The sequence below is a fragment of the Manacus candei genome, unplaced genomic scaffold (assembly GCF_025592945.1).
Source record: "Manacus candei isolate 608988 ecotype Guabito, Panama unplaced genomic scaffold, ASM2559294v1 h1tg000017l, whole genome shotgun sequence".
Lineage (NCBI taxonomy): Eukaryota > Metazoa > Chordata > Aves > Passeriformes > Pipridae > Manacus > Manacus candei.
In genome coordinates this window covers 28,735,252-28,754,877 of record NW_026138065.1, presented here as the reverse complement: position 1 = coordinate 28,754,877, position 19,626 = coordinate 28,735,252, and the positions used below count along the sequence as shown (strand labels likewise).

General features: G+C 37.4%; 1 protein-coding gene across 23 annotated transcripts in view; it reads left to right on the top strand.

Moving 5' to 3' along the window:
• The window catches only part of NRXN1 (neurexin 1), a 699,771-nt gene that overhangs the window by 473,001 nt on the left and 207,144 nt on the right, over positions 1–19,626 (top strand). For all 23 annotated transcript variants that reach the window (XM_051783684.1, XM_051783683.1, XM_051783658.1 and 20 more), the window contains one exon: positions 5,155–5,336. In XM_051783684.1, coding sequence (XP_051639644.1) covers positions 5,155–5,336 — 182 coding nt within the window. The remainder of the gene's footprint in view (positions 1–5,154; positions 5,337–19,626) is intronic.

Below are 19,626 nucleotides of genomic sequence, written 5' to 3'. Positions count from 1 at the left end.
CATTTCTCCATTCTTACGCCAGTGGCTCAAGCTTTTTGAAGAGCTGCAGGCAATCATCCATTTGAACATCTTCCCCATCCAATACACCTCTTCGGCTATTAAGTAGACTGAAGGTAGAGAAGCCTGATGTCACTGTTGCAGGAAAGGAATTACAATCCATATTCACCTCCTGCCCAGACTTGTGGGCGAGAGTGTACCAGAATGCCTTCAGGAAGCATTCAGTTGAATCTGGTCTTTAGTTTGTAATACTTCTTCCAGCAGCTCTTTCCATCTCCTTCCCATGGTTAACCCTAATGGCCGTTCCCTCCTCACCTCAACCCTGTGGCATATATTCTCTGTTCTGTGTAAATAATTAATAACACAGCACAGTCTAAGAAAAAAAAAATACAGAAGGTTTGTATTTTATTCCACCAAATGGGTTGTTTTGAAACACCCGCATCTCTCCTCCTGGGAGATCATGTTTCTGTCTTGAAGCATTCCTTTCTTTACTTACCTTAGAAAATCTGCACAAATCTTCTTTTTATGTACTTTTTTGAACTTCAGCTTCGTCAGGATGAAAATACATAGATGGATATGTAAAAAGAAGTATTAATGGAGATTTATATGCTCTTCCGAACATAGTAAATGTGATTAATGCCTTCATATAGATGTTTGGAACATCATGTATATATATATATATATGTATTCTTTTTCATATTGTAAATTCTTCAGTCTTGGTAATTATTAGTAACTTGCAAAAATAGTCTCACTGGATTCAACAGGTTTATCAATGCAAGTAATTGCTTACCAGTGGGAATATGTGGGTTCACATTGTAGCCCAGAATAAAGTACTGATAAGATACAGAAAGAAAGAAAATTACATTATTGGGTAATTTCTTGTTATAAGTAGAAATGCTTACCCTTCATATTTTTTATAATAGTTCAAAATTACTACTAATTAAAGTGCAGCTAATAGTTTTCATTACCGAACTTTACAGGTTTCAGTCTTCAGTTTTTGAATCACAGAGTGTGATGGAATCATAGTTTACTGGGGTCCAGAGCTCAATCGAACCATTGCATCCACTTAATCAGCATCTGAAACCTGACGTGAATGTTGAAAATAAACATGAAGTTACTAACATTATATGAGGAAAATGGAATTACGTACATTACCCTTCAGTGCAATATACCTAAACTCAAAATTGGAATGAACATAAGGAAGGTAGAAGGCTGTTGATTTGTGGTTGATTTGAGCAAACTATTAAACTACATAAAATGTGACTTCAGACCAATAAATATTGAAAAGCTTTGCAGTCATAAACAGTAATAGATACAGTAAATGGGTACTAAACAAAATATTTATCTGCTTAATACTGTATAGGTAAGCAGATGTCCTTGAGTTGCTGCCAGACCATGCTCAAATGAATGCGCTATTTCATAAAGATGAATTTTGCAAACAAGTAGGACTTGAGAGACCCAGGCCATTAAAAACCATTACTGTAACTTGACCACTGGCAGTTTGTTACAATAGGAATTATGCTTTCATGGGTAAGAATTTCAAAGACCCGTATGGACATTTTTCCTAAACATTGTCTAGATGCATGGACACATAAAGAATTATGCAGTAAATTCTGTGGCTGAGAGATATAACTGGCATGTTACAAAGTTGCCTACTTACAAGTACTGTGCTGATGGCATTGCTATTCTTGACATTATAATTCCGCTGCTTTCAATTCTCTGGAGATGATAAACCCTAAACAACACAGTGCCACAAGCTAAGAGAGAGAAGGAAGATGACTGGTTTTTCGTGACAGTGTTCTGAAAGAACGGCAGAGACATTATAAGGTTTGTCAGAGAGCATAAAAAGCCTTTATGGAGCAAGTGAATTAGGCTTCCTCTGTTGTTTCCTAACATATCCAAAACTGAGAGTAAGCAGGGTTGTTTCCAACAACTGCTCGGTTTCTAGCTTTTAATAGTTAATGGGAGGTCGAACTATAAACTGAGATCAATCCCAGAGTAATAAATTTTACATTATTATATTTGTCTTTCTTGAAATATAAACACTAGAGGATCTATTCTCAGATGGCTTCCGACCCATTTTTTTCATAATTAATACAGGAAATTCGAAGAACGTGACTCCCTGTGCAGCTCAGACAGAGGCAGATCTGTATTCATCAGCATGGATTAATTAGTCTTTTACCAGACACTCAGTTAGTTTGAAGAGCTACAAAATGGACAGTTATAAAGGAGGGAAAGCTTTGTCGTAAAAAAAATAAGCCACATGTTTTCATGGATAAAAGATAAGTTTTTTAACTTTGATGTTTTTTCTATGTAGTTTAAGATTTACAGCTAGATTTATCCAGCTCTACTGACATTGACCTTGGCTTCAATGCAGCAGCAGTATGGAATGAATTGCTCTTCGCTGGTTTATTTGAAGGGCAGTATTTAGCAAAAAAATGTGACAAAGATTCTCTCTTGAGTGAGAACAGCAGAGTCTCTCATTGTTCAGATCTGAAGACTTACTTCTGGGTCATTGTATTCGGTATGACTCCACCATTGCTTGGCAGGCTTTTTCTTTGTCTTCTTAATTGGGTAAACACATCTGTTACAACCAAGAAAAGGAGAATTATGCACTGCCACTTAAATCTTATGTACTATTCTAACAGTTTCATCTGCGACATTGAGGTGTAAGGAGTTGTTTTTTTCTTAGCCTTCTCATTTTTGTTACTTGTAAGAACCTCATTCATGACCTGACACAATGTTTTATGAAGTCAACAGCAAGGCTGTCAGTGTTTTTAATGAGCTTTGCATCAAACCCTCAGTTTTTCATCAACACAGAACAAATCTTTTCACTGCAGACACCACTGTGACATATACGGTATGAAGGTTCAAACTCCTCAGTTCAAGATTTGAAGTCAACAGTAAGCAGCAAAGAGGAGAACTTGGGGACCATCAACACTGATGGTCCATCCCCTGTCTCATGTGACTTTTTTTTTTGGATGTATTGTAACTGGAGATTCAGCTGTCATTACTGAACGGCACACGACAGGTTATTGTGCATTTCAGGGCACCACATAGGAGGAAAGCAAGGATGGGAGAGCAGGGAGATGAGGTGTTTGTCTCACACATTCCTAAACCAGACACCATTTGCTCATGTCCATTACAATCCTAGCACAGCCCCAATCTTCACTACTCATAAACAACTCTTTATAATAGTGATAAACCTGAATTCACTCAGAGTGAAAGTGAAAACTTAGATATCAGACCAGTGATTGTGTTTGTCTTTGCTGAAGAATATCGACAAGTTTTCCTAAAACATATGCAGGTTGGTATTTTGGCATCAAGGGAGAAGCCAAGAGATCTATTTCAAGCACAGTGCAATCACACAAGTGTGTTGATATAAAATGAGTTTTACAGTGTTTTAGGTGCTATGCACAGTGCAGAAATATTCCAAAGTGGTGACACTGGAATAAACTAACGAGTAGGTACGTAATTCCATAAAGGAACAGTGATATTAGAAATACATATAGGGTATCTTTTCAAAAAGGCCGTGTGTCCTTTTTGCTTTGAGACTGACACAAAACAGCCTTGCTGTGCAGTAAAATAAGATTTTGGAGACATCTGGGAGTTGCACAAGTAGTGTAACTATAAAGTCTTTCTTGGCTTTGGCTTTAAAACTCCACACATTTAAGGAATTTTAGATCCCTTTATCTGTTCACAGCATTTTGGGTCAATCTTGAAGGAAAGTCAGAAAATTACAGTTATGTTGTTATGCACTATCTCCTCACATGGGCATGGGAAGTATGTAGTGAGAGCATTGAGTGGAATAATCTGAATTGCATTTCATAGAATCATAGGATGGTTTCAGTTGAAAGGGACATTAAAAAATGATCTAGTTCCAAACCCTCTCCATGGGCAGGGATGTCACCCACTAGATCAGATTTCTCAAAGCTCCATGCAACCTGGCCTTCCAGAGATGTGGAATCCACAACTGCTCTGGACAACCTGTTCCAGTGTCTCACTACCCTCTGAGAAAAGAATTTCTTCCTGGTAACTAATCTAAATCTCTTTTAGTTTAAAAACATTTCCACTTGTCCTATCACTATCTGTTTAGTAAAATAGATAAGATTTAATAAAAAATAGGTAAAATGTAATAAAATTGCAAATAGCCACACACTGAGACAGTGTAGGACAGAGAATAAAATTAGACATCTGTATTTACAATGCGTTGACCTATCTCCCTAAGCTTTGATCTACCTTCATAGAAAAGAAGTGGCCATCTTGTAGTGACTTTTCAAATGAAAGATCAAGTGCATGCATAACTTGCCTGTTATATGGTGTTGTTAAGATACAACTTTTAATCTGGAAAATGTCCGGATATGCTGCTATTTTAGTTCAGAGGAAATATAAAGTTAAGTATCTGAGTGCTAAGTGGTTTAAACACTTGGTTAAAACAGATTATAGATTTTGTAAGTGCACCCTGCATATAATGTGTAAAGATTTCCACTTTTAAAAGATATACATTGAGCATTATGTGAATAAGCCATTGCTTACTCAGATGGTAGACTGATGTCTTTTTGTCCTGACATGACAAGTAAAGTTTGTTTCCATTTGTTGTCCCCATCTGTCACAAGATGATAAACCTTAGATCTGTAAAATCTTATCTGAATGTATTTGCTAACATCTTGCTTCGCTGGGCACGATAATGTGTCATTTTCATTGTGCAAATAAGTAGCTGCATTTTTTTGTCAGTCATGAGGTAAATAGAATTGCTTGATTTTTCTACCTAGGCCCAGTTTGGGAAAGAATTTGGTTCAGCTCATCCATGTTCTATACATCACAGAAACATGTTCATCAAGCATATGCTTAAGAATTCTCTTGAACAGATATGCATTTCTGAAGCAGAGCTATGGTATTTTAAGTTGTTTCGTTTGCAATTAAGTTATATTCTGTGTTGATTGCACTATATAAAAAACACTAATATTTTACTTGCTGCAAAATTTTCAGAGATAAAGACCTCTTCATGTTGAAATACAGCCCTCTTCATTTCTATGAATCCATTTGCTGTGTGAGAACATCCTGACTTTTGCAGAGCATATGATTTCCATGTGGGTTCTCATTGGTGCAAGCGAGCTAACTATATTCATTTCTTTTTTTTTTTTTTTTTTTTTGCAGCGGGAACAACATATATCTTTAGCAAAGGTGGTGGACAAATCACTTACACGTGGCCCCCTAACGATCGGCCAAGCACTCGCGCGGACAGACTGGCAATAGGGTTTAGTACTGTTCAAAAAGAGGCCGTGTTAGTAAGAGTGGACAGTTCTACTGGGCTCGGAGATTATCTAGAGCTGCACATCGTAAGTATTATGACAAGTGCATGAGATTTCTTCCTGTCTTGATTGTTTTATATTTGTGACTTTTAAATTTATTTTATTTTTAATGCAAATGTAGCGGTTTGTTAATGAGCCTTTCGGGGTCAGTAGTGAACTAAATGATAATGGCTTATAGCATGTGATTCTGTACAGGGTCTCAGATGTACTCAAAATGCCTTTTATTTGATACAATGCTACTTTACATGGCTTTTCAATTAAAAATCATACTGGGATACGTGTACAGATGGAGCACTTTACTACAATCTAATTACATAGAAAAGGATTTAGCGGCGCCAAAGGAAGGTATGTTAATCCTGAGAGTTTTAATCTGGAATCTGCTGGGGGAATTACACTTTTGACTGTGCTTATTAGATAAATTCTAATATTAGAATTTATCTTCCAATTTCACCATTCTTTTGTGACGATAAGTCTTAAGCAGAAAGCAAGACTATCACACTAAGAAGTCTAAAAAAATAATTTCAACTGCCTTAAAACAAATAAATAGCCATCAAAATTGAAAACATAAGGAGTTTTATGACATCAGAAATAAATATAACCAAGGTATTATAAAACATAAATAAGGTAGTATAAAACTTTGTTGTTTAGATTAGTCTGAACTTTGTTAATGTGTTCATTTGATTTTTATTTGAGAACATCTCTACTTTTAGGGAACAGTTGAGTTCCTTTTGAGTGAAATTACGTATTGATCTATAACTGATTACACTTTTACCCTCAGAAAACATTCAGCAGTGATCATTTTCAAAATTAGAGGGAATTATGGTATGCAATCTTCACAGGCTCCTTATTTCTGCAAAGGCAGTCTCACATTGTGGACCAGGGTGGTTTTTTTTTTAATTTTTATTATTTACTGGCTTGAGTAAATAAAAAAAAAAGGCCTTGAATAAAATTCAGAGGTTATCTTTACCCTTCTCTTACGTTGAATCGCACAGACAAAATAATTGGCTGGTATTTTGCAATCTTAGTTTAAAAATGTGAACAAAGCAACTTCTCTCACATGCCAGAAAAACTGAAAGCCTACGTATTTTAAGGCAAGTATTGTGTTGCTGGATAGAATTTAAATATTTGCTTTGCAACCATCAGGTGCCTTTTCATTATTTGCCCATTTCTTTGCAATCTCATACCAGATCCACCCCCTGTAGTTGACAGTGTTACTTTCTTCTTACAGTTTTTTCTTGTTCATTAGCATATTAAGGAATGTTTTTCTTGTAATTTTACTGTACCTGAAGTCTCTCAAAACTACAATATTTGTTCAATCTGTCTAGCCATTATTTTTCTATTTTAAAACAAACATTGTATTAATTAGTTATGAGTTGGAGATCAAAAATTATTGCCTGCTCATAAATGTTTGTGCTTTTTAATTTTTTTTCCCAAATAACTTTCTTATACCTATGCTGTAGCAACAGATGGTAAAAATAAAAGAATAATTGAGAGTTTTCTATGGTCAGAAACACTACCACCTTAATAGGGATGTGGGACATGATAAATTATACTTTACTGGTCTTTTGAAATTTCTGTGAAGCAGCGAAAAGCCTTTTATCATCATGCTCTGTGAACTGATATTGGCCTCCCCCTGCTGTCTTTGCAAGAGACTTTAGAAACCTCCCTGAAGCCTGCTCTGCTTCAGAGCAAAATCCGTGGTAACCGTGCAAAGTTTCACCGAAACAAGGTTGGACCTTCTGAGAGCAGCTTCAATGTAGTCTGTCTCTAGGGTGGAGACACTAAGGGATTGACCTGAAATGCTAAGACATTTGGCAAGGGGTTTTTTAAGGGTTGTCAATGATAGATAAAGCTTGGAAAACTACTGGGATATAATTTCCCAGAGTTTATTTCAAATAAGGATAGTATTCAAAAGAAAGTTGAAAGGCAGTATTTTCAAAAGCACTTGTGATACCAAAGAACATACATCTTATTAAAGCCAGTGGAACTATAGATACTTCTGAGAATTTTACCTGAGATCTATTTTTGCTCAGCAAGATACCTTGAAACATCACAGCTATAAAAATGAAGAATGGAGAGGTCTACGTAAATGTTATATTTCAAAAATAGTTTATTGGATTTAAGTTTTTCCATATTGGCAGCTACTGTGTTAAACCAGCTGTAATAAAAGTACTAGGAGGGTTTTGTCATTCAAAACTTCCTTCTTGCATCAGCATTGAGATGTCACTAGGAATGTCTTACTAAATAACCAGAAACAGTGGAAGCAGGGAAGTGTATAATGTGCAATTCTGCATGTTAATTTGCATGTACCCACTCACCTGTTTGTGCAATAAATATGCATGAGTAATAAGTGCCTTTGTACATTGAGATGCACTGTGCATGAATAACTAACCAGTGTTATAATGACTATAACCTTATAACAAGATAGACTTGTGATTTAATTATGCCTGGATTCAGTTTTACAGTGTGATAGAAACTGGTTCTTTTGTTGCTGAGTTTCCATTATATCCAGGGGGTCATTAGTCACATCCTTCCTAGTGACAGAATTTGAGATAGATGTGTAAGGATAGGTTTAAAATGCATTTTCAGCAGAATGGTGGCAAAAAAAGTTTGAAACTATTGCTTTGAGTTAAAAAACTTTAGATTTTAGTCCTCACTAGCATGCTGGGGAGGGTGCTTGAGAGAGCTATGAGGTAGCTTACTCTTAACCTTCTTCATTGTAGAAATGGAAGAGAAAATTACGAGTTAGATTATGGTACTTCAGTGTGTGCTTGCCCTCTTTATTTATACTGTTTACTTAAAGATGATGTAAACCTAATAATGAAATTAAACTCATAACAAATTCTGATTTTGAAAATTGCTACTTGATCATTTGAATCACAGCTTTAGTGTTAGGTTAGGAACACATTTATTTAAAGCAATCATTTAACCTCCCCAAATAACCATTGTTAATAGGGGAAACATTTAAAAAAATGTGTAATCTGCATTGCTACCAGATGCTTAACAGTTCCAGTGCAAGTATTTTAAATTCCAAGATAGATTATTATAAAACTACACTTGTACTATAGCAGTGTAGATATAAAGGATTGCTTGTGTGTATGATACATATGCATCACAGTGCTTTAAGAAAGGGATTTTAAAATGTTTTAGTCATCCAGAGATACAGCAATTAGTTTTCACAGCAATCACTTGACTTCTGTTATGGTCTCTTGTGCAGTATCTGCTGGTAGATCTAGTTCAAGAGGAAATAGATATCATACCTAAAAGTCTGCTGTTGCTTTCTCTCCTGTTGATGGATAAGTAAAGAACACATAGAGCTGATAATGACTGTAAGCTTCATTTTTTTCCCCTTTTCATGACATGGTCTGCATCCATCTCCATGCCACATGGAAAAAGGTAGCAGCCTATTCATGCAATGTTCGATTAATCACCATGTGCACTCCTGTCCTTAGCTTTTTCACTGACTTCTAAAGCCCTTAGGTCATTGTGTCAGAGATTCCTGTTCCCGCCTCTACTCTTTTTCTCTTCCCACACTGTTCTCCAAAGTCATTAGACAGAAAAGTATACAAATATACATGTCACTGTCTACCACAGGCACTGTGCTGTTGCTACCTTGAATTTCTAACTTTTCTATGTTGAGGAAAAAAGTGAAGTTAGACAAAGATACTGCCTTGAAGGGCTAAGAAATCCTGTTAAATTGCTCTTTCTGGCAATGCTGGTAGCTAGGAAACTGGCATTTTCCTGTGTGGCTTTGCTAGTGAAGAGAAGAAGGATAGACTTTTATCAATACACTTCAACCATTTAAAAAAGTGAATAAATTATGCTATGTTTTCATCTTTCATTGTTAAAATGGAAGACTTTACAACAAAATGTGACATTTTGTATGCCTGATGAAAAGCATCCGTAGTTTCTGCATCTTCCTTGTTTGTGTCATTCGTTTTAAAATTAAAGTATTTCGGGAGCAGAAAACACCTGTTTTTATTGTTTCAGCTGGTTTTGAAATTGAGATCAAGAAGTTTTATAGGGGATAGGGCCAGCAGAGCATTTCAGACCATACAGCTTTGGCACTGCAGAGAGGACACCCACCCTACAGTGCACTACCTTGTGGTCACTTCTATTAGCTCAAGCAGGGTGAGGAGTTTCTCATTAAGCTCATTTACAGAGGTGGATCTGCTGAAGTAGGTGAAGTGTTGATGATCATTCTGATAGGAAACATTCAGAGGCCTAAAATAAGGAATAAGGCAGATGTGCCAATATTTTGAATGCCTGTTCCAGGCATTCTCCTCTTCCAGGAGAAACTGTGGAGAGAATGCCCTGTAATTCCTGTGAGAGAACAGTGACAATGCTACCTAGCAAATAGAAAACACAAAAAGAAAAAGAAATTAAACTCGGGGTAGATTGTAGTACATATGTTTTTCACTGTTTTTCATGTCATTGGGAAAAAAATTATAGGGAAAATGTTAACCAGTAGGATTAATACTGTGATGGAAAAGCATGGGAAACTACTTTAAAAGATGTGCTAACACATTACCTGAAAAAGTATGGTATGGTTAAGGACAGATAGCATATGCAAGGTATAACACAATTAACCTGAAATACTGTGAAGATGCAACATTACTGGCATGATAGATTAATCAGTATCATCCTTAGATTTTCAAAATGTATTTGTGCAGCCTTCAGAGTTACAATTAATGGCTGAGGTGAACAGTCACGGAGGGGAAAGGTTGTGTGTCTTACAGGAAGCAGAGTTTTGAGTCATGAATAAATTCCGTTGGTGCTCTGTGTCCCAAATATTTACATACTATATATATTAAAATATATATTGTGGAAATGGCATTTTTTATTTGAAATTTTTTGAAACTTTTGGCAAACTTAAACCAGCTCTTATTTGATGCTCCTCTCTCTCTGTCTCTTAGTTATACATATGCAGTATTCTGCTACACCAGGCTTTTAATAGCTGACTCTGTTAGATTTTATTGTATGCATACATAAAATATGGATAATTTTAATTTATGTAAGTATAATGACCTTCCCTCAAGTGAACAGAAACAGTAAAACTCAAGTGAAGATCAGAGTTCTGTGTTGAGTGTACCACGGAAACAATTACAATGTTTTAAGATAAATGCATTTGTTATTCTCTTTTGAATACTTCACATGTCTTGGGCTTAATGCCTAATGGAAAGTCAGTTGAAAGATTTTTATTGACTTAGTTGTATTTGGATCAAGTCCTAGAGAGCTGGATGTACCTTCAGTGAGACTGATGATAAAAATACCTTTGATTTTAGTGGTTTGTACTGGAGCTAATTAATTTTCCCAGGAAGAGTTTAATAATTTTCAAAATAATAATATTCGCAGAATAGTGTTTCTCCTAATAATCATCATTTGAATATGGAATTCCTTACTATGATATGCATATATATGCAAAGCAAAGATTTGGTAAGGCCAGTGGTGGCTTGTATATTCATGAAACAGTAATGAATTTAAAATAGAATTATTCACATCCAGGAAGAGATTAAAAAAAAAAAGGCAGAACTAGGTTCAAGAAATCTGATATTTTAGAAGTGCTGAACATGCACATAAGTGGCTAAAGTCAATGGATACTGAATATAGTCAGCATCTCTGAAAACCAGGTCATCATCATATCAGCTAAGTGAGCATCAGGGATCACTCTGGAGCCCTGGAAAGACTTTGGACCACTATGTTTATCAGAGTTGTGAATTTTAATATTCTGCTACCTTGCAGCACAAGAAAATTTCATAAGGCTGATATTATCTAATCCAGAAGTCTGCCAGTATTTGATATTTCTTTATTATGCTAATAGATGTGATATTTATTTGTGATTTCTTTTTCTCATTTATACATGTGGATGAAAAATGCTATAGGAAGTTTATTATAAACAGTGATTGTTCTTCTCTTTGGGGAAGAAAAACCTCAGCAACTGGACTATATGTTAACCTTTAAACTGAAGAAAAATTACTATGGAAGAAAGATTTCCAGACTTGCTTCTGGGTTGGAATAAAAAAACCCAGGGCAATCAAAAAAGAATCATTTATGGGACTAGACAGGCAGGTAGGAATGCAATTCAATGCACACAAACATTAAGTTAATTAGAGTGGGAGCAATGAATTAATCTAGGGAATTTGTGCTAAACGCAGCAATCATTTACCTCACTGATCAGGTTAAAGATCTAACTTTGTAAGAAGGAAAATAAATAAATCACTGAGATGGTCAAGCTGTGCCTTGAAAACATGAAGTTAAATTATTCTTTTGTATTAGCAGAGACATAGATTAAAAAGCTCTGAAAAGGGTTTTTATTATATAAGCTATTTGTTAATGCCTCATCTTGAATATTCTGCACAATCTGTTACTGCACATTGAGCAACAGTGCTCTGTTCTTGCCATAAACAGGCCAAGTTGCTGAAAGAAGGTTATGGAAATGTGCTAATTCTGGCACAGAGCAGACTGAGACCTTACTGCGTGAAAAATATGAATGGAATTTGTACATCATTAAACAGTTTGGCTGTGAGTGCCATCATGGAACGCTGCAAGGAGAAATCCTGACGTTGGCATGGCAGGTCCAGCACACCAGTGTGGCAGGTCTGATCTCCCAACTGATTGCCTAGTTCTCCAGCCTAGAAGTGTGTTTGAGGGAGGCAACTCCTACCATATTCTTCCTCTGTCCTGGGACAGGTAGAAATTCTCACTTCTTCCTCCACCTAGCTAGCATCTCCTTTATGCTTCCTGCTCTTTTTGTGCTTTTGGGAGAATAAAAGCTTCCTTCCCAAAAAAAAATGCTGTGTGATGGAGTCACCACCTGCCAGCCCCTTGACCAGAGAAAATTGCACAACCAGTGGGACCTAAGTTCTAAGCTAAAACACGTGTCCGTTGCACAGTGCTCCTGCCCTCAACACTGCTGAATCTCCTGAAGTACTTTCTTCTAGCAAAGTTTTAAAGCCTGGCAGAGGTTAAGTAGATCCTTAAAACACTTCTGGTGGGCCCACATATATTAGAATCATCCAACAGCATTATGGAAAGAATTGCATGTGGCCATGGCGTTGTATGAAATGATCTTGCAGACCAGATGGTGGACTCAAAGTTCCCTTCAGATCCCACATATCTCAAAATTACACTGACAATTGAATCCATCAGATTCAATTGTCAGAACTGCTTAAGATCCAAAACTTTGTTACTGAATTTGATGGCAAGTCTTCCTATGACTTTACTGTTGCAGCCTGTACATAAATGACATTATATCCAGCAAAGAGGAGAGAATGTAAGCATGGAACCATCTTTCTGGGCTCTTGTTGAGCTTAAAAGAAGTGTCAAGATGAGAAATAGAAGGGGTTCGGCCTGAGTCATGTTATATTTGTAAAAAAGCTATGCGTTTTTAAGAACTTAAGTGGGCCAATTTGGAGTGGCAAGCACAAGAGCAAGCATATTTAATCAACACAAACTTGAAGAGGCTCATGACCTCTTCAAAAAGCTGTTCTTATTTTTTACACTGTTACTTTTAAAGCTCTGAAGTACTCTATGGATTACATCCAGCCTTGTTTTCAAGGACTCTTTCTTTGTCTTCCCTTTCCCTTGTTCCCAGGCTGTTCTTCTGCCATGTTCTCAAACACAAATTCATGTGTTGTGCAAATTCTGCAGTCTCAGTGAATCCCAGTGAAAACAGGTGGCAAACCTCCAGGGGTCTCAGGAATCACATACCTTTTCTTTCCCCCAGAAATAGGCATACTGTATAACTGAAGGAAAAGGAGAGCCACTTCAGATGGTGACTGTATGATGTATTCACATGGAAGGCCTTCTTGATGGGGACCACTGAAAAGTTCTGTTTAATTAAAGAACAAAAACAGCAACAGCAAATCAAATATGCATGTGGCCAAAATTCAGAACTATATCCTTCTGTGTCAATGTTTTTTCGTATAAATACAAATTTTCTAGCTTCAAAAAGGAGGATAGAAGAATTGGTTTATAATGTACAGATAAATAAATAGACCATCTTTCCTCAGTAGGAGCGCCTTTCCTAGTTAACATTATATTCTCTCATTGATGTTTTAGATCCATCACAATCTAGTCACATCCTTTAAATCCAAAATTCCTCGCGCTGGCTACCAGCCAAAATCCTTTCACATGAAGGTTACAGATATTTTAATAACTTGGCACCAACTCTTCCAGAACATTGCCATGTATAAAAAGAGCCGATGAAAAATTTAGCAGGCATCTTAACAACCTTATTAAGATTTAAAGGATACTTTACTATTTCCAATAGCAGAGCAGTTGAGATGTTCGCTGTAACCTGGCTGATCATTCAAAGGAAGAAGCACCAAATCATAGGAAATTATTGTGATGATCTCGAGATTTTGAGCTCTGGATGTTTGAGAGTAACATCCAAAACCAGGCCACTTTTTCCCATCTATCCTATGGGGGTAATATTATGCTTATTATATCTAGATATAGATATAATATTATCTATATTATACACTTATATTATTATTATATTATAAATATATATAGTAAGCATATACTGTTTGTTAGATCTACTAATATAACAGAGTCAGCCCTGATAATATTTCCTAGCTTATTATTGCCTGGTTCTTTCCTAATTTTAGAAAAGCACAGAAAGATTTGCACTCCCTCCTCCCTGCCAGGCATGCCTGGCCCAACACCAACTGGAAGGCTTGTGTACCCAGTGTGTTAGAAGCTGTGGCAGAGCAGGGTGTAGACAGATTTTTAGGCACTTTGGGTTGACAATGTGTTGTTTGAAGAAAAAAAAAAAAAAGGACAGACAGGAGCAATGGCATCACTTTCAGACTATGCTTTTAGCGCCTGATGGCAGCTTGAATAAGAGACAGTGACTCTCAGACTGCTGTTGATCTGTTGAAAGAGGCCAGGTTTGCACAGGACAGATCAAGGTTTGTTTCTTATGAATATAAGCCAGAACCCAAGATGTGGCCCATTAACTCCCTGTCTTTTAAATTTACGAGTTCTAAGTGTAGATAAGGACGTAGTGTGCACTGTAGCACAGTGTACCAAGTGTGGCAGCTTTTCAGTGAACGTGCAGTATGAACAATATCACTTTTAATACCAGTGAGAGTGATTAGCCTATTGATGCAGAACAAGATGAGGGGCAAAAGTGCTGCTGGTGACCTGAACAGCTTCTGATCCTAACTCCTAAGTAATTCTCATCCCACCACTTCCAGTATTGATTTGTTTGAAAATACTGCAGAAATATAAGTACGAGCATTAGGCCAGAAAACTCCTGCCAGAAGGCAAAAGGTGCAGAGGCAATTTTACAGAACCTGTTGCTTTCTTTAAGTAAACGTTGCTAATATAGGTAATTATTTTGTGCTAATAAGGAAAGGTCATCTTAATATTATTCTTATTTTGTGAGATACTACCTGAATTGCAACTCATAGTTGGTTAATTAGACCACTTAATTCAAGTTTTGCTCTGTGAAAGCTCAGTGTCATCACCAAATTGAAACCTTGTTTTAATATTTAATGCTAGTTTGCTTTGTTTCTTCTAGACTGTTTTAATGTCTTGAGCCTTATCGCTTTTCCCTTACACCACTGTGACAGTGAGGAGTAATTGTAATAAAATCACTGGATTTAATGTGGTGTAGCAGAGGGTAGAACTGAACACACTGGGCCTGGCTCCTGCCTTCATCCAATTAAGTTGCTTAACTTCTGTAAACTTTGGCCCCAGCTCATTGCACGAGAGTTATGCAGGAAACAGAGCCAGAGCAGGGAATCTATTTGTATTTTCTGAAACCAATTATATCTTCATCTGCTTTTCAGTAACTTGCCTATGCTGCTTAATCTCTCTTACCTGAGCATGACAAGTTTGACACCAGTGCATCTCCGCTGCTGGTCTATCACTGAACAGTGTATTCCTTTCTCTCCAGCAACAACTGTAGATCTGCAATATTTGCCTTCCCTATCAATCTATCAGTGATTCTTCCCATTTGACAGTGGGCTGCTGCCGCCGTTAAGTCTTTTGTTTTGTTTTTTTGCTTAGATCATACCACTCACAAGAATTTCCGCAACAATAATAGACAGAATAAAGATTTAATGATCTAATATTGTCAGTGTTCTGTGTTCTGGTGGCTTATGTTTAATGTAACAATCCCACTTACAACAGGTGAGTTTTGCTGTTAAGTGTTTGGAGAGGCTTAGATATCTCACTATTCATGAAAGCCCATTTGCACTGAAACATTCTGATGCTACAGAGGGTGGATTAGCTGAAGGAACTGACTCATGCATTTCTTGGCTTTTGATAATTACCTAGCTTACATTGAATAAGGTAAGGGATGCTGAGGAACAAAGGAAAGACATAGTCCTTCAGTTTTACCAAATCTCTGTGAAATTATCCCAATGCCTTCAGTGTAGCAGCGTGAAGCTCCTCACATGGCTTTAACTTCTTGTGCCAGAGTTTGTAGGTGATAATCTATATTCGGTCAAGGACAAAATGTAAGTCTAGATATTCCCTCAGGAAGATGTAAATCACTCTTGCTGCTGCAGCATTACACATTCTCTGTGGTCTAGGAAAGCTGCTCATACAGGAGTGGGAAGACTTCCCTCCGTGTATTCTGCTGTTGTGTCAGGTACTCCTCTTGATCCCAGGCCTCTGGGTTGAAGAATGGGGTTGAAGCATTACAGCCTCAACAGATAACATCATGCTCCATTTTGAGGCTGCAGTCTCTTGTTATTTTCAGTTCAGCCCTCACCCTTGATGGACTTGCAATTTACTGCTTACAGACTGAATGCTACAGACTGCATTCTTCCAGTCTGCTGTGAAACCCTATTAGTGTGCTGAAGCCTTATTGTTCCCCATATGGGGCTTTTTTTCCTGACCTAGTGAATTCCAGGGAACAATACAGAGTTCCTGGAGCAAAAGTACTCAGCCTTTTGCTTGCATAGCAGATGGCATTTTTAAGACTACCTGAGAGGGCACTGCTACATAATCCGCAGACAGAGACAAGCACAAAGAGCATTGTTATACGTGAAGCTGCTTTATAGTAATTTCTACCAATTAAAATAAAAAGTGAAAATATTATGCTATAGAGCCTTAATAACCACTAAGCATATTTGATAATGTCACTGCTGTCGGTATCATATTCACCACAATGTTTAATAGTTGAACAGATGCAGCTCACTAGAGCACCACATGGTATGCAGCAGCAGGGAGTCCCATTTGACAACTTGGTTTTGTTTTGCTTCCTTCCCAGAGAGCCTTTCCTGATGTCCCAAGTTTCTGTACTGTTTCGATTTGCTACTCAGCAAACAGAAAAAGGCAAGGGAATTCTCTATTGCTTGTTTTCAAAGCAAGAGGGGGTTTCACTTTTCTGTGGAATTGCTATGAAATTCCTAATAAAGCTAATATAAGGCATGTTTTAATGTCAAATTGTCTGCCCTTCACATGAAATGAGTTGGGTTGTTGCAGGTAGCATATATCTGTATGCATGGGTTACTTGTAGGATGGCAACTGTGCTGGTTTTTGGAGGTGGCTTCAAGTTTGGGGATTTTTATTTTCTTTGAATTGCAAGATTTTTTGTATACATCTGCAAGTCACTTTGCACAGTGAGCAATAACTCTTGGCTGTAATAGTGCCATGGGATGCTACAGTTGTTTGGTGCTTCTAGATTTGCTCTCCATGGAACAATTGAGAGAAGCATTTTGTAAGATTTTCCAATCTTCTAATTGCTTGTGTGAAAAAACATCTGAGTGTGTACTCTAAGGCTAAAATAAGATGGCTGTGCTGTTAATATAATCTAAAAAATCAGTGGATAATACAGATGAGATACTGAAACCTTGACTATATTATTTGGGTATTTCTTTCTAGGAAACATACAGTGAAGATGGGAACAAGACTAAAACTGCTGTAAGAATTATGTTATTCACCTCATATTACCTGGTCTATAAATAAACACAGAAACTCCCTTGGTTATATTTCTTATTCCTTATTAATATGGTTATATATTTAAAGACAGGTGCTGCCAAGGGCTAAATTAATGGGCAGTGTCTTCCCCAGAGCTAAAAACTTGTCACAACTTTGTACTCAGCTGAGATGCTCCTTTGGAAGATATTTAAGATTTCTGTGTTTCTATCCCTAATCTACCTTTTGAATATTTTGCTGGCTGTTTAAACTGGCATTCTTAAGGCATTGATTTTCTTTTCTTCCTCCTTGCTTTTCACTGCATATTCAATCTCAAAAAAAACCCGGCACGTCTCCTTGTCACAGCTGTAGTGTGGTACATGATGACACCAAGCTGTGCTAGTGTGGGAGGAGGGGAGACAGGGGTTGCAAGCACTGTGGAGAACTGATTAAAATTCAAAATGAGCTTGATAAAGTGGAGAAATAATCTGAAATCAGGAAGATGAATTTCTACAAAAAAAAAAAAGCGCCGATTCCTGTACCTTAAGATGGAAAAATCAAATGCACAGCTATAAAATGAGGAATAATTGTGGCCTAGAAGTAGTTCTATAGAAAAGATTGGAAAGTTACAGCTGATTGCAATTTGCTGCAGACGCAGACAGGCATCAATCTGGGATGCATTGACAACACATGGGGTGCCAGAGGAGGAAGAGCTTGTTGTTTGCACAGTACTGCTGGGACCTTAACTGAAGAATGATGGCCAGGTTTGGGTACTTGGCTTTTGAAAAGGAGGTAAGCAAAGGAGGCAGCTACTAAGAGAATCAGCAGTATACTCTGCCTAATTCCTAAGAAGAAAATGAAGGAGTGAGCTCTGCTTTGTTTACAAAAGAAAAGACAGGGAGTAACTGGTTATGAAACCATCCTCTAGTATATATAAGTTGTTAATGTTTGCGACTGGCTAATTTGTTTTGGCTGTCTGTCAGGATAAGGTAAGAAATAGCTGGTTTATTTTGCAACAATGCCTTCGAGTATTGGGAAAAAAATTCTGACTCTGCTTGGTGGCTAGCAGTGGAGCTGACTTCATAGGGAGGCCTTGTTAATTTATGCTTTCGAGATCAGACTACTTTCCTATTGGTAATGGGAATGCCAAGGAGACTTCTGCTCTGTGTTTTCGCTGAAGCTAGCCTAGATGTACTTGCTGTTGCTAGCAAGTGATGGGTTTAGCAAGGTCTTCTTGAGCTGTACACACCCATATGCAGTTTTTGACTGGAAGGCTTAGGTCCAGGAACTATTTAAGATGAATGCTTGGATGTAAGCACAGTGAGGTTCTCTTTTTTTCATTTCTGAAGATACAGAAAAGGGAGAGAGTAAGCTGCTGCTTAGTGTTTTCTTTCAATATCCATTGGTCCTAGTGTCAGCAGCAAACTCCAAGACTGTATGCAGCAGAACAAGGTAGAACCTGCTCCCCCTCTGCCATAGCTGCATCCCCTCTTGTTTAACACTTAGCAAACTGCTTTGCTGCTATATGCAGGAAAGAAACTTGAATCTGTATGGATGAGAATTGCTCTGCAGCCCAGCAAAAGCCTGTTGGTGTGTTCTTCACTGACTGTTGGCATGTGCCTCCTCTTCAGTTTGTGGGGAAGGTGGTGGTGATGTAACTAACTTTGCCTCCTCGCCCACCTCTCAAATGTTAGCAAGTGTTTGCTTTGGCTGATGTGTGGGAGTAGTGAGGTAATTTGCACCATCCTGGTGTAAATCCAAAATAACCCCAATGGTCTAAATTGATTGCTGAGCAAAACACATTTGGCTATATTGCAAGAATAATGTGCAATTGGGGTGAATTTATTTTTCATCTCTTTGAGCTATTTGGCCAGCTCACTGGTTTTAGACATAGCTGCACTACTCTGTGAAATGTTTTTTGAGGTCTCTCATCACAATAGTGCATGAAGATTGTCTGAAAGATAATAATCATTCACAAATCATGGAAAGATAAGCTTTCCTGTTTCATTTTTAAAATAAACTGTCTGTTTTCCTGACGTTACTGACTATTTGTGATGTGGCTTTCTAATGATTTTAACAGAATGTTGATTTAAAACATTCCGTTAGCTATTAACAGTTGTCAGAACTCTGGGCTTGTATCATAAAAGCTTTAAGCATGGAAGAGATTTTTATCTTTCTATCTGTGACTTAATCTCTATTCTCTGTACAAGTCTTTGTCAGCAGGCTGTTTTCTGGGGTTTCCTCTAGAGCAAAGGCAGGGTATTTCCCTGAGAGCCAGCCATGATGGTTCAGTACCTCCCCTGCTTGTGTCACCCCATCCTTTAACCACCCTTTCTAGTCTTCTTCTCCCCAAGTTGTGTCATGCAGCTTCACCACCTATTTTGCACTTCTGCAGTTGCAAAGGTAGGTCCTGGATGTGCTTCATTGCCCCAAAAGATAG